The sequence below is a fragment of the Somniosus microcephalus genome, chromosome 14 (assembly GCF_052327205.1).
Source record: "Somniosus microcephalus isolate GS21.2 chromosome 14, FLI_Smic_1.0, whole genome shotgun sequence".
NCBI classification, from domain to species: domain Eukaryota; kingdom Metazoa; phylum Chordata; class Chondrichthyes; order Squaliformes; family Somniosidae; genus Somniosus; species Somniosus microcephalus.
Window position 1 is genome coordinate 48033274 of NC_141000.1, and position 13818 is coordinate 48047091.

Here is a 13818-nt window from a genome sequence, read left to right on the forward strand (position 1 = left end):
AAGTGCCATCTATTAATGCTGATTGATCTCAGATTAATGCTTCAACCAAAAGTGAGGGACTTGTTTAAAGAAACAAGTGGGGCAAATTTTCTTAAATAATCCCTGGCAGGTGTATTGTAAATCCTGGTGTATTCAGCATATGGTGATATGCTAAGAATAACTGGAAAAAAATGCAGAGGCAGTGTTAGGTGTAGCCCAGGCTGATCAGTTGCAATGCTTACTGGTGCTTTGGCAGATTTCCTGTGATAATAGAAATATTCTGGCAACAGGATGAAGAAGAATGTGTATTTGTGTGTGAATATATATCCATATCATTACACTAAATAAAGAAACTCTCAACATCACACGACAGTAGTTTGTATTGAATTTTCTTTTTCCCAATTCCACTTGGAAGAGTAACTGGTTATTTTCAGTTGTCAGTGGCAATCATTCACCATTGGGGGTATTCAATGGACACAAATGGTAAAAAGTGCATTCAACTGAAACACTGGTTATCTTAACATTGCTCTTGAGGCATGTTAGTAAAGGCACGTAAAAGATTTTAGATTAGGAGCAGTATGTCAAGATAAATCATGAATGTAGAACAAGGGGACTTCGTACAAACTAATGAAAGGTAAATTCAGGACTGATGTCAAACAGTCCATCCTCATGCAAAGAGTGATTGAAACCTGGAATGGACTTTCATGTCGGGTATGTCTTTCCACAGTCTCCTTCCTCCCCCAGGCACGGTGCATCACCCTGTAGATTCTGGGCTGTGTTTCTCTGTGCTAATGCTTGCAGGATGTGATGTGGTGCTGCCTCTTCATTGAAAGGTCACGTCGCAGCATCCCTGTGGAAAGAAAATAAAGCACAGAATGATCCCATGCACTTGACTTAAGTGTCAGCTTAGCTCAGTAGCAGCACTCTCTCCTCTGAGTCAGAAGGTCGTAGGTTCAACCCCCACTGCAGGACTTCAATGCAACACTGAGTGAGTATTACATGATCAGAGGTGCCATCTTTTGGATGAGATGTGAAATCAAGACCCAATTTGCATAGTCAGATAGACATAAATGATTCCATGGCACTATTTGAAGAAGAACAGGGAGTTCTGCCGGTGTCCATCCAACACCACCAAAAATTGATAAACTCATCATTTATCTCAATACTGTTTGTGGAACCTTGCTGTGTGACAAACTGGTTGTTTTATATGTCTACAAAAAAAAGACTACACTTCAAAAAAAAAGTTATTCATTAGCTGTAAAGTCTTTTAGGACATCTGTGAAAGGCACTATAAAATGCAAGTTCTTTGTTTTCTTTTCTAAATGGCTGCAGTTTAACCAGTGCTGTAAGCACTACCACTGTTGCTTAGCCCATGTACGTGCAAATAATAAATTCCCATTTACTGATGCATGTTAGAAACATAGAAGATAAGAGCAGCAGTAGACCATTTGGCCCCTCGAGCCTGCTCTGCCATTTAATGAGATCATGGCTGATCATCCAATTTCAGTACCCTGTCCCTGCTTTCTCTCCATATCCCTTGATCCCTTTAGCCTTAAGAAATATATCTAACTCCTTCTTGAATTTATTTAATGAATTGGCCTCAACTGCCTTCTGTGGTAGAGAATTCCACAGGTTCACCACTCTCTGGGTGAAGAAATTCCTCCTCATTTCTGTCCTAAATTGCTTACCCCTTATCTTTAGACTGTGACCCCTGATTCTGGATTCCCCTGCCATCGGGAACATCCTTCCTGCATCTAGTCTGTCTAGTCCTGTTAGAATTTTATAAGTTTCAATGAGATCCCCTCTCATTCTTCTAAACTCCAGCGAGTATAAGCCCAATCGACCCAATCTCTCCTCATACGTCATTCCTGCCTTCCCAGGTATCAGTCTGGTGAATCTTCACTGCACTCCCTCCATGGCAAGAACATCCTTCCTCAGATAAGGCGACCAAAACTGCACACAATATTCAAGGTGTGGTCTCATCAAGGCCCTGTACAACTGCAGCAAGCCATCCTTGCTCCTGTACTCGAATCCTCTCGCTATGAAGGCCAACATACCATTTGCCTTCTTAACCGCCTGCTGCACGTGCATGCTTACCTTCAGCGACTGGTGCACAAGGACACCCAGGTCTCATTGCATTTCCCCTTCTCCCAATCTATTGCCATTCAGATAATAATCTGCCTTCCTGCTTTTGCCACCAAAGTGAATAACCTCGCATTTATCCACATTATACTGCATCTGCCATGCATCCGCCCAATCACCCAACCTGTCCAAATCATACTGGAGTTTCTTGGCATCATCCTCACAGCACACACGCCCACCCAGCTTTGTGTCCTCTGCAAACTTGGAGATATTAGATCTAGTTCCCTCGTCTAGATCATTAATATATATTGTGAATAGCTGGGGTCCTAGCACCGATCCCTGCGGTACCCCACTAGTCACTTCCTGCCACTCGGAAAAAGACCCGTTTATTCCAACTCTCTGCTTCCTGTCTGCCAACCAGTTCTCTATCCAAGTCAGTACCTTACCCCCAATCCCATGTGCTTTAACATTACACGCTAATCTCTTATGCGGGACCTTATCGAAAGCCTTCTGAAAGTCCAAATACACCACATCCACTGGTTCTCCCTTATCTATTCTACCAGTTAAATTCCAGTGGATTAGCCAAGCACAATTTACCTTTTGTAAATCCATGTTGACTTTGTCCGATCCTGTCACTGTTTTCCAAGTGCTCTGCTATTACATCTTTTATAATGGACTCTAACATTTTCCCCACTACCGATGTCAGGCTTACCCGTTTTCTCTCTACCACCTGTTTTAAGTAGTGCGATTACATTAGCTACCCTGCAATCCATGGGAACTGTGCCAGAGTCTACAGAATTTTGGAAGATGACCAGCAATGCATCGACTATTTCTTGGGCCACTTCCTTAAGTACCCTAGGATGTAGATTATCAGGCCCTGGGGATTTTTCGGCCTTCAATCCCGTCAATTTCCCTAACACCATTTCCCTACAAATACTGATTTCATTCAGTTCCTCCCTCTCATTAGACCTTATGTTCCCCGACATCTCTGGGAGGTTATTTGTGTCCTCCTTTGTGAAGACAGAACCAAAGTATGTATTTAATTGGTCAGCCATTTCTTTGTTCCCCATTATAAATTCCCCTGATTCTGACTGCAAGGGACCTACGCTTGACTTCACCAATCTTTTTCTCTTCACATCTCTATAGAAGCTTTTACAGTCAGTTTTTATGTTCCCTGAAAGCTTACTCTCATACTCTATTTTCCCCCTCTTAATTAATCCCTTTGTCCTCCTTTGCTGAATCCTAAACTGCTGCCAATCCTCAAGTTTGCTGCTTTTTCTGGCCAATTTATATGTCCTCTCCTTCGATCTTATGCTATCCCTAATTTCCCTTGTTAGCCACAGTTGCGCCACCTTTTTTGTTTTATTTTTATGCCAGACAGGGATGAACAAATTTTGTAGTTCATCTGTGCGATCTTTCAATGTTTGCCATTGCCTATCGACCGTCAACCCTTTAAGTAACATTCCCCAATCCATCCTAGCCAACTCACGCCTCATACCATCATAGTTTCCTTTATTTATATTCAGGACTCTAGGGCTAAAAATTGAGTAGCGCCGCAATTGGGGTGCTAACTTTTAGCGCCCCGTAAAAATTAGCATCCCCGCGCCGGAAACTGAGTGGTTGTGCCCCAAGAGGGAAGCGGGGCACTACTGGAAGTGCCCCGCATCGCTCTTGGGGCACTGAGAGTCAATATTGCGGCCTTATGTGCCACAGCGTCACACGCTGCGGCACGTTACGCTGCGGTATTGCAGGCCTTCCTCCCCTTCTTTAAAGGGGAGAGGCCTTGTGCAGCGCCACCTGGGGCCCGGCTGGGCCCCCGAGGATAGGGAGTGCAAGCAAAAGAGCCCGGCACTCAAGAGAAGTGCCAGGCTCTTGGAGCGCAGCCAGCACTCCGCGGGGGGGGGCGGTGGGGGGGCATTTCAGGAGGTCTGGGACAGGAGCGCAGGCAGGTGCTGGCAGACGGCCAGGAGCAAAAATGGCCACCCCGCACCGCGCCTTTAAATTGCGCCTGCCCGGCTGCAGGTACGCCCCCTGACCCCGTCAGACATAGCATATGGTGCTAAGTCAGGGGGCGCTCCCGAAGATCGTGGCTGGGGCGCTGTGCACGCCAATGACATCATCGCCAGCGGCGCAGGGCACTACCGGTTAGCACCACTATTAACTTCCCACTGAATTTTGCGGGAGGTGTGGGCAGTGCCGCGCCCGGGCGCTAGTTGCGCTGCGTCTCGTTAGCGTCCTCTTAAGGCGCTAACGGGAGGCGCAACCAACTGAATTTTTCCCCCCTAGTCTCTGAGTCAACTACTTCACTCTCCATTTTAATGAAGAATTCTATCATATTATGATCGCTCCCCCCCAAGGGGCCTCACACAGCAAGATTGCTAATCAATCCTTTCTCATTACTTAATACCCAGTCTAAGATGGCGTGATCTCTAGTTGGTTCCTCGACATATTGGTCGAGGAAACCATCCCCTATACACTCTAGGAATTCCTCCAACACAGTATTGTTACTAATTTGGTTAGCCCAATCTATATGTAGATTAAAGTCACCCATGATAACTGCTGTGCCCTTATTGCACGCATCTCTAATTTCCTGTTTAATGCCATCCCCAACCTCAGCATTACTGTTTGGGGGTCTGTATATAACTCCCACTAATGTTTTCTGCCCCTTGGTATTTCTCAGCTCTACCCATACAGATTCTACATCATCAGAGGTAATATCCTTCCTTACTATTGTGTTAATCTCCTTTTTAACCAGCAATGCTACCCCACCTCCTCTTCCTTTTTGCCTGTCCTTCCTGAATATTGAATACCCCTGGATGTTGAATTCCCAGCCTTGGTCACCCTGGAGCCATGTCTCCGTAATCCCAATTATATCATATCCGTTTACATCTATTTGCGCAGCTAATTCATCCACCTTATTACGAATGCTCCTTGCATTAAGACACAAAGCCTTCAGGCTTGTTTTTTTTAACATTCTTAGGCCTTTTAGAATTATTATTTACTGTGGCCCTTTTTGATTTACACACTTGATTTCTCTGCCTTCCACTTTTGCTTTTCTCCTTCCTGTCTTTTGCTTCTATCCTTGCTTCCCTTTCCTCTGTCTCCTTGCACAGGTTCCCAACCCCCTGCCATTTTAGTTTAAACTCTCCCCAACAGCACTAGCAAACACTCCCCCTAGGATATCGGTCCCGGTCCTGCCCAGGTGCAAACCGTCCAGTTTGTACTCGTCCCACCTCCCACAGAACCGGTTCCAATTTCCCAGGAATTTGAAACCCTCCCCCTTGCACCATTCGTCTAACCACATATTCATCTGAAATATCCTTCTATTTCTACTCTGACTAGCACGTGGCACTGGTAGCAATCCTGAGATTACTGCCTTTGAGGTCCTATTTTTTAATTTACCTCCTAACTCACTATATTCAGCTTTTAGGACCTAATCCCCATTTTTTACCTATATCATTGATACCTATATGCACCACGACAGCTGGCTGTTCACCCTCCCCCTCCAGAATGCCCTGCAGCCGCTCCGAGACATCCTTGACCCTTGCACCAGGGAGGCAACATACCATCCTGGAGTCTTGTTTCCGGCCGCATAGAATATGTGCATAAAATAACCCAAACCAGATGCTTAATGATGGCAGCCAATTTCTGCTTTGCCCACTCCATTCAAGGTCTTGACATCTGGAATGTATGCTACAACCTCCTCATAGCGCCAACACTGGTTCGACATATTCACAGAATCACAGAATCACAGAAACCCCACAGTGCAGATAGAGGCCATTCGGCCCATCGAGCCTGCACCGACACATATCCCACCCGATCCCCGTAACCCCTACACCAACACATATCCCACTCTATCCCCGTAACCCCACGTATTTAATCCCCCTAACACTAAGGGTCAATTTATCATAGCCAATCAACCTAACCCGCACATCTTTGGACTGTGGGAGGAAACCGGAGCACCCGGAGGAAACCCACGCAAACACGGGGAGAATGTGCAAACTCCACACAGACAGTCACCTGAGGTTTCATCACATAACCTCCCCTCCCACCTCCAACTGCCCCGAATAGTCAAACAATCAAACAGGCATAGGATTGAAAGCCAATTTCTTGCACAGGGAAAAAGAGCAAATGATTATTTTACACACACACACACAGCTATAGATATGGATTACTTCAAGCTTGTCTCTGTGCCAACATTTCTGCTCCTGTGTGATTTCCTTCCCTTACCCCCTTACCACAGGGCCTTTTCTAGTTTTCCTCTGCTATATAGCTCTAAGATTCCATATATGCACCTGTAAGGACGATGCAGTTTTTCTGTATGGTAATGGGTGCTGAATGCCTGCAGGTTTCTGAGGAAACGTGTGCTTTGCCTACTCATACTACCTGTAGCTGGACACCTGAAATATTTATGCCCAGTCCTGACTAAGGTTTCTGCACCAGATACTAGCTTTTGAGTTTAACAAATCATTCCTGATCCTCTTAATATTTGGCATGACCAGTAGTGTAATATATACTAAACTTTTGCTGCTGTGCATTAATGATAATGGCTTACTTTGGTGTATTTTGTATAATGACAAGAAGTTGCATTTACATAGAGCTTTAGTGTAGTAAAATCTCAAGGCACTTCACAGTGGTAAATAAAAAAGATGGGCACTGAGCCAAAGAAGGAGTTATTGGGAGGGGTTGACCCAAGAGGTAGGTTTTTAAGCCTTAAAGAAGCACAGAGAGACGGAGATGTTTAGGAAAGAAATTGTAGAGCAGGACTTGATGCAGGATAGGATATGGTCAGCAGATGTGCTGATGTTTACAGAGGGTGGGCTTGGGAGGCCAGCAGGAGAGCGTTAGAATAGTCGAGTCTGAAGGTGACAAAGGCATGATTGAAGGTTTTAGTGGCTGAGGGCTGAGATAAGAACAGATGTTCCGGAAGTGCAAGTTAATGGTCTTTGTGATGGAGAGGATATGGAGTCAGAAGATCAGTTTGGGGGTGAATAGGAGGCTGAGGTTGTGAACAGTCTGATTCAACCTCAGACAGTGGCTGGAGAAGGAGATGGATTCAATGGCAAGGATACAGAGATTGTGTGCCATCTTTACTGCGGAATTGTCATATGATTGTTCACCATGAATTAGTCTGTTCTCTGCTTCGTAACTGCAGCTGCAAGTGCCAAGAGGACTTTGTCAGTCAAGCGCATTTTTCCTAGTACCTTCCATAATAGAACAAATTTGCTCACTTCTCAGCTGTGGTCACAAACTTTCCAACATTAAATATTGGCAAAGTGACTCATTATTAACTTAACAGGTAGTTATAATGTCATATTACAGACACATTCAGTTTGACAAATTGCACAGAATTTTGTGACGACTACTGGAAAAGATTGTGCAAGAAGTTGTATATTGTGGAGTGTGACGTGTTCCTCCTGGCTCCACAAAACACAGGCCAGTGCACGCAGTGATCGCTCCATTGACTTGCCACCTGTTTCGAGTGCAAAGCTCATTTCTTTATCTTGATCTTTAACTAAGGATGAAATTAACACTATATCCAGAAAAAGATAAAATAGTTAAAAGTAGCCAGCACGGATTTCAAAAGGGTGATCATACTTGACAAATTTTATAGAATTCTTTGCAGAGGTAACAGACATGGTAGATGGGGGAATTGCAGTGGATGTCATGTACATGGATATTAGGAAAGCTTTTGACAAGGTACCACATGGGAGATTACTAAAGGAGAATAACGGGTATGGAATTAGGGGGGAATAGCAAGTTGGATTTAAATTGAGTATAATGATGAACTTGGAACCAATAAATAACTGCTATCTTAAGATTTCCCCATCCATTGAACAAGGTCCTTTTCACTTGGTCATAATTTCAACCCAAGTCTCTTCGAACTGTGTTTGACAAACTAGCTACAGGAAACTTTGAGTTATCCGGAGGCGAACCGTCCGGCAAGCTGGAGCCACTGGCAAAAATCAGGAGCCGTTTTTTATTCTTTTCATTTCTTTTCTTTTCTTTTTTTGAACAGTCAAGCTGTGCAAGGTCTGTAGCTAAGCAACAGCTTCAGCTAGAGACGCTACAGAGACGCTTGCCGACTGTTTAGAGGCTGTTGCTAAGCAACGGGGTTTGTTGATTCATACGGAGATGAAAATCTCCGTATGTTTCAACATTAGCTCTGGAGTGTACGGCAGTTTGGAGTGTACGGCAGCAGCTCGGTCCCGTCGGTGCCGGATAGCACAAAGTTTCCTGTACAATTATCCTCTATGGTATAATCAGAACTAAACCAAAATTGACAATGTATTTTACTTGTAAGTCTTAACAGACAACGGGTAGGATGTTATTCATCAATGATATATGGAAGAGGGAATTTCCAATTATCTGATAAAATTTACTGTTGACATGATTCTATGTGGCCAGAAAGCATAGGTAGTAGCACGCTAAAGGAATCTAGAGCAATGACGCAAATTAGCTAAGGAATGCCAGATAGATTTTATTGTGGATAAATACACGGTAAGGCACATGGAAAAGGTAACGTGAAATATGTATCCATTAACAAGGTGCAAATACAAAAGGATTTAGGGTGATTAATGCACATTCAGTGAAATGTTTTAGTCGTTGTGAAGCCGTTGTTCACTAACCTAATCAAGGCTGTATCTTAATAGTATTTGGTTATAAGTCAAAACATGTCATCCTAATCTTGTATATATCATTAGTGAATTCATATTTGGTACAATATATGTGATTTGGGGTACCCAACATCATCAGGAGTTTATCAGGTCCTTTTGTGCATCAGCTGGTGTCAGATGGGCCCAATGTGGTACCATATTTTCATTAGGTCCAAGTTATGAAGCGGTTCACACAGAAGTTAACTTATTTTTAGTAGAAAAAAGAAGACGGAAACAAAAAAATGATCCAGGTCTTGAAATGCTGAGAGGCATGGATAATGTCGATGTAAGCAGGTTGTTTTATTTAACAGCGTGAGTACAGCACTGGAGGACATAGGTTTAAAATTAACATGCCTGAAGTGAGACTAGAGATTAACAGAATTTCTTTCCACTGACAACAGTAATGGTTATTTGAAACAGACTTGCAGCAAAAGCAGTTAATTAATTCCTTCAGTGACAAAAAAAAATCTGGTTAAGAACAGGGCTTGAAGACCGAGTTCATCAAGTACATTATTGAGCAGGGTGGTTTCTATACTCTTAAAACCATAGAAATGTCATCTGGGGAAAGCAATTAACTGGACTGGAATAATAAGTAGTGCAGTTTAGACCATTTTTGTGGTCCTTTGGTCAACTGTCTTTGAGGGTTAGGGAGAATAATTGGCATAGAGCAGATTATTTATATTCCGTGGATGCAATTGACTTGATTAGGTGAATAGCGTTTTGCATTCCATATATTGCTATGCAATCTTCTCAGCTTTAAGTTGGTGAATTTTAGGTGAGAATTGAATTTGAAAACCTGCTAAAAAAAAAAATATGTAATTGCTATCATAATCCAGCATAATTGAATTTGAAACTACTGCCTGTGTTGACTGCTTCTGCGAAGAGCTGACAAGAAAGTAGAACTCACATTTATAGCAACTGTGGCAAATTCAAGATTTGTTGACAATATCTATGCAGATTTTTTGTGTATCAGAAAGTTCTACGTACACTGGTTAGTAAGTCAGCATAAGTAAGTTGTTTGAACATAATCAGAACAGAATGACTTCAGCGATCTGTAAAGGAGTCAACACCTTTAAATGGCTTTATTGATCATTTCAGAATGATATATATTTTTAATCTATTTCTGTTTTAAGGAGACAGAAGAAGGAGTACTAGCCAAGCAGGCTGATGTGGAAGGCATATTGTTCAAGACGCAGCACTTCTATAAGGAAAAGCCTATCTCTCAACCATTAAAGGTAACTCCTTCTTACATATATGGTTTTGTATTAGAGATTTTGTAACTGTTCTAATGATTTATTTTAAACGTTTGACTTGGGCAGCAAGATTTTATAAATTGAAATAATATAGAGCAATCACATCAAATCATAATAACTGCTGTAAAGATGAATCATTCAAATTGAATTTGAATTTAGAACTTTAATATATGTCTTGTCTTTGAGGAAATGATTTCGTGTTGGAGTAAAATCATTCACTACTTGATGAATAAGTATATTTTCCCATGAGGTACATAAGGAGAAAATGAACTGGGGCACAAAACTAATGTAGGTTTAGGTGCTTATAAAACAAAATTGGCAGTATTTCTAATTTTCTGGAGAAGTTTGTGCTGTTTTTCCTTCAATCTTCAACAAAGCTGAAGTTGTTAATTTCTTGTAACAGCCAGCAGGAAGATGTCAGACACAAACTATAGTAAGTTTCAGAGTGAATAATTAAAACAGACCAACAGCAAAAGCATTTCAGATGATTAACTCCTTTAATAAGAAGCTGGATAAATATCTGGCTGGGAGCAGGATTTGTTATATTTAAACAGTCTTCTGTTGTTCTGTTGATATGATTATTTTTCTACTTTAACATAAAAAACAATCTAAAAGCGGAGTATAACTTCTTCAGAGGATAACTCAGTTTAAAGCTGAGTTTCATCAGCAGTGCTGAGTATAGACATGCACTCGAGAAAGGTTTCTTCTCTGAACTTAACACAAAAGCTTTTTTATACACTATTCTCTTTATCAAACTGGAAGTGGCCTGGCCATAGTTGGTAGTCTCTGGTAAAATGCACTGTCCTTCAGCTGATTCTTTCGCACATAAGTTTATATTTTCCGTACATCAACATTCGGTAGTTTACATTCAACGTACCATCCTTCAACTGATTTGTACCCCGTAGGTTGCAATGGTATGTGGTGGGATATTTACAGTATGGTACTGTAATACTATAAACATCCCAAGACCTTACTTTAATTTTGAACACTGGCTGTTGCTAAGTGAAATCTGTATCTCTCTCTCTCTCTCTCTCTCTCTCTCACTCCAATGATGCCAACCACCTTTTTCACCTCTATATTGAATGAACTAAACACGAAAACCTTTCAGAAGCCAAATGAACAGAGTTCCATATGCCAACAGGATTGGCACAGACTGAGATACGAATGTACAAACAATGACCGACAAGAGAAGAAACTCTGGTCCATCCAGCCTGTCCCACTGAATTGCGATGCATTGTGCATCATGATAAATACACTCCCCGCCCCACCCGAAAACCATGTAATTTCTTGGGAAAGGTGAAAAACCAGATAAAACCCAGGCCAATTAGCCAGGGGGGGCGGGGAGGGGGGATCCTCTCCAACCCCCTTAGGTGATCGAAACTAGTCTAGGAGATCACTCTGGTCCTGATTAATGTTATACAGTAACTGCCTATTGTACGAGGCGATTTCCACACCAGCCAGGAACAGGTTCAGCTCTCGCTCGAAGATGATCGTGTACTCCATGGAACAATTTCTTTGGGAGCAGGGAAGGAATGCTTGTTTGCAAGATAGCAGGCAACAGTTGAGTTGTGGAGATACAAGGATGGATGAATATTCTGGATTTCATGTGTCACCCTTTGAGATCAAGGAGTATTTATACAGAACATTCCCTCAGGAGATTGAATGGTAGAAGTGGAATCCCCAGTAGGGTGCATTGTACACCTGTGGACTCCACAGGTTTGAGGAGCCAAATTGCCTTTATCAATCTCCTGTTTTAAAGTAGCACTATGTTTTACTTTATTTTTATGAGGGCTGCAGGATGAATTCACTATTACAATAAAGAAGAAAGAAAGAGCTTGGATTTATATATGCCTTTCACAACCTCAGGACGCCCCAAAGCACTTCACACCAATGGAGTATTTTTGAAGTGTTGTAATGTATGAAGCGCTGCAGCCAATTAGCGCACAGCAAGCTCCCACATACAGCAATGAGATAAATGAGCAGATAATACACTTGTATTGTTTGTGTGGCTGTCATTAAAAGTGTCATAACATTTCATCTGCATAAATTAATAGAGAAATGTTGGAAACAACATTTTACAGGATAATAAGATAATAATATAATTTGATGCACTTTTAAATTCATTGTCAGCTTACAATTTTGAAGAAGCAGTTAATTATGATCTGTTAGTACAGGAACTGTTCATTCCAAGAAACAAGCAAAAACGCATTGATTTGGGGGGGGGGGGGGAAATAGTTCAATGAATTACTAAAACAAAAAATGGCTCTGAGGAAGTAAAGAACCTGTTCAGTGCTGCTGCGTGCCCACTACTATATAGCAGGTATACAGACTTAGTGACAGCATGCAGTCATTCACAAAGGAAGAGCGTTTATATATTTAGCAGTATGGTGATTCAGGACCATCTGTCAGTCTTAACCTGCATCTGTTAAAACCAAACTTTGAAACCATGGTGTTGGCCTTAAGAGCTGTTTCTCATGCTACAGAATATGCTAATTGCAGGGACAGTCCTTTCACATGATATTAATGCACAATGTTCAGGCTAAACAGTCTCTTCAAAAATAGTTTTAAAGGACATTGTATTAAAATATTTTACTTTAGAATTTTCAAATCATTTGCCTTGTTGCAATCCTATTATAGTAGGCAACACTTATCTCTCTAGCGCTACTAAAACAAATTATCTGGTCATTTTTCTCTTTGCTGTTTGTGGGACATTGTTGTGCACAAATTGACTGCCATGTTTCCCTATGTTACCATAGTGACAACACTTCAAAGATACTTCATTGGCTATGGAGCGCTTTGGGATGTCCTGAGAATGTGAAAGTCGCTATATAAATGAATGCTTTTTTTTAGTGAAGACTACGTTGCATGACAGAAGGTGTAGTCTGATATTAGGCCACAACATTTCTGACTTGTTTATGCCAAAATTCATACATACAAGTTATTTTCACTGGTTAATTATATCAAACAACAACATAACGTTTCAGGATATTAACTTCTAAAGACTGCACTTATATATGTCTATAATTCATGTCAACAGCTGTTATGGAGTACATACACCATGCAGTGACTTCTGACTTTGTCATTTTCTATATCATGTGAGTCCTCCTTACTATAAAGAGGCTACTTCCTGATCATCATGCATGCCTCACTACAAGTCAGCACTAGATCAGCTTGTTATTAGGTAAATTAATCATCCTGTCACCTCCAACCAATTGAAAGCATCTGTTTGATGCCATTTTCCTGTAGAGATGTTTCACAGTTGCTCTCTAACAGCTGCAGCAGATTATACCAACTGCTACTTCTGTCAAGAACTGAGATTTCAATTAATTTTAAAAATGAGTATTTCACCAATACAGCTTAAAATCCTCTAGCTAAAGATAAAAAAGTGAGAAAGAAAGAATGTATAAAATGTCTACTGCTATGCTAATGTCCTCCTCTTGTAGATGAGGGCTCTACTCAGCAATTTAGTTAATTACCACCAACATACAGATCAACTTAAACATATTGATTTGATTATGATAAATCATAAAGCTTTCACTCAATATAACCCTTCAGCCTTTGCGCAATAAAAGGATATATTAATTTCTCTTTCCGATTTCAGTTACTTTTCTTCCTTGGCCGTGTACAAGCTACTTGAGCTTTGGTCTACCCTACTTTGCATCAACTGTAAGGAATAGCCTATCTCAAGATAGCTATTCCGGTGTTTTACTATTTGAAAAGTTTTTAGAGCTCACCTTAGAAATATTTCCATGTGTATATTCGATTTTAGGAAGATAAGACCTCGAAACAACTAAAAGGGTAACATATATCAAAATATACTGACCCGTTCTGATATGGGAATCTCCTAC

General features: G+C 41.4%; 1 protein-coding gene across 8 annotated transcripts in view; it reads left to right on the plus strand.

Moving 5' to 3' along the window:
* dmd (dystrophin) overlaps positions 1 to 13818 on the plus strand; it is a 2562635-nt gene that overhangs the window by 1832017 nt on the left and 716800 nt on the right. For 5 of the 8 annotated variants that reach the window (XM_086007361.1, XM_086007363.1, XM_086007365.1 and 2 more), the window contains one exon: positions 9851 to 9952. In XM_086007361.1, coding sequence (XP_085863487.1) covers positions 9851 to 9952 — 102 coding nt within the window. Of the gene's footprint in view, positions 1 to 9850; positions 9953 to 10373; positions 10404 to 13818 lie in introns of all 8 variants that reach the window. The other 3 variants (XM_086007360.1, XM_086007362.1, XM_086007364.1) reach the window with 1 other exon arrangement.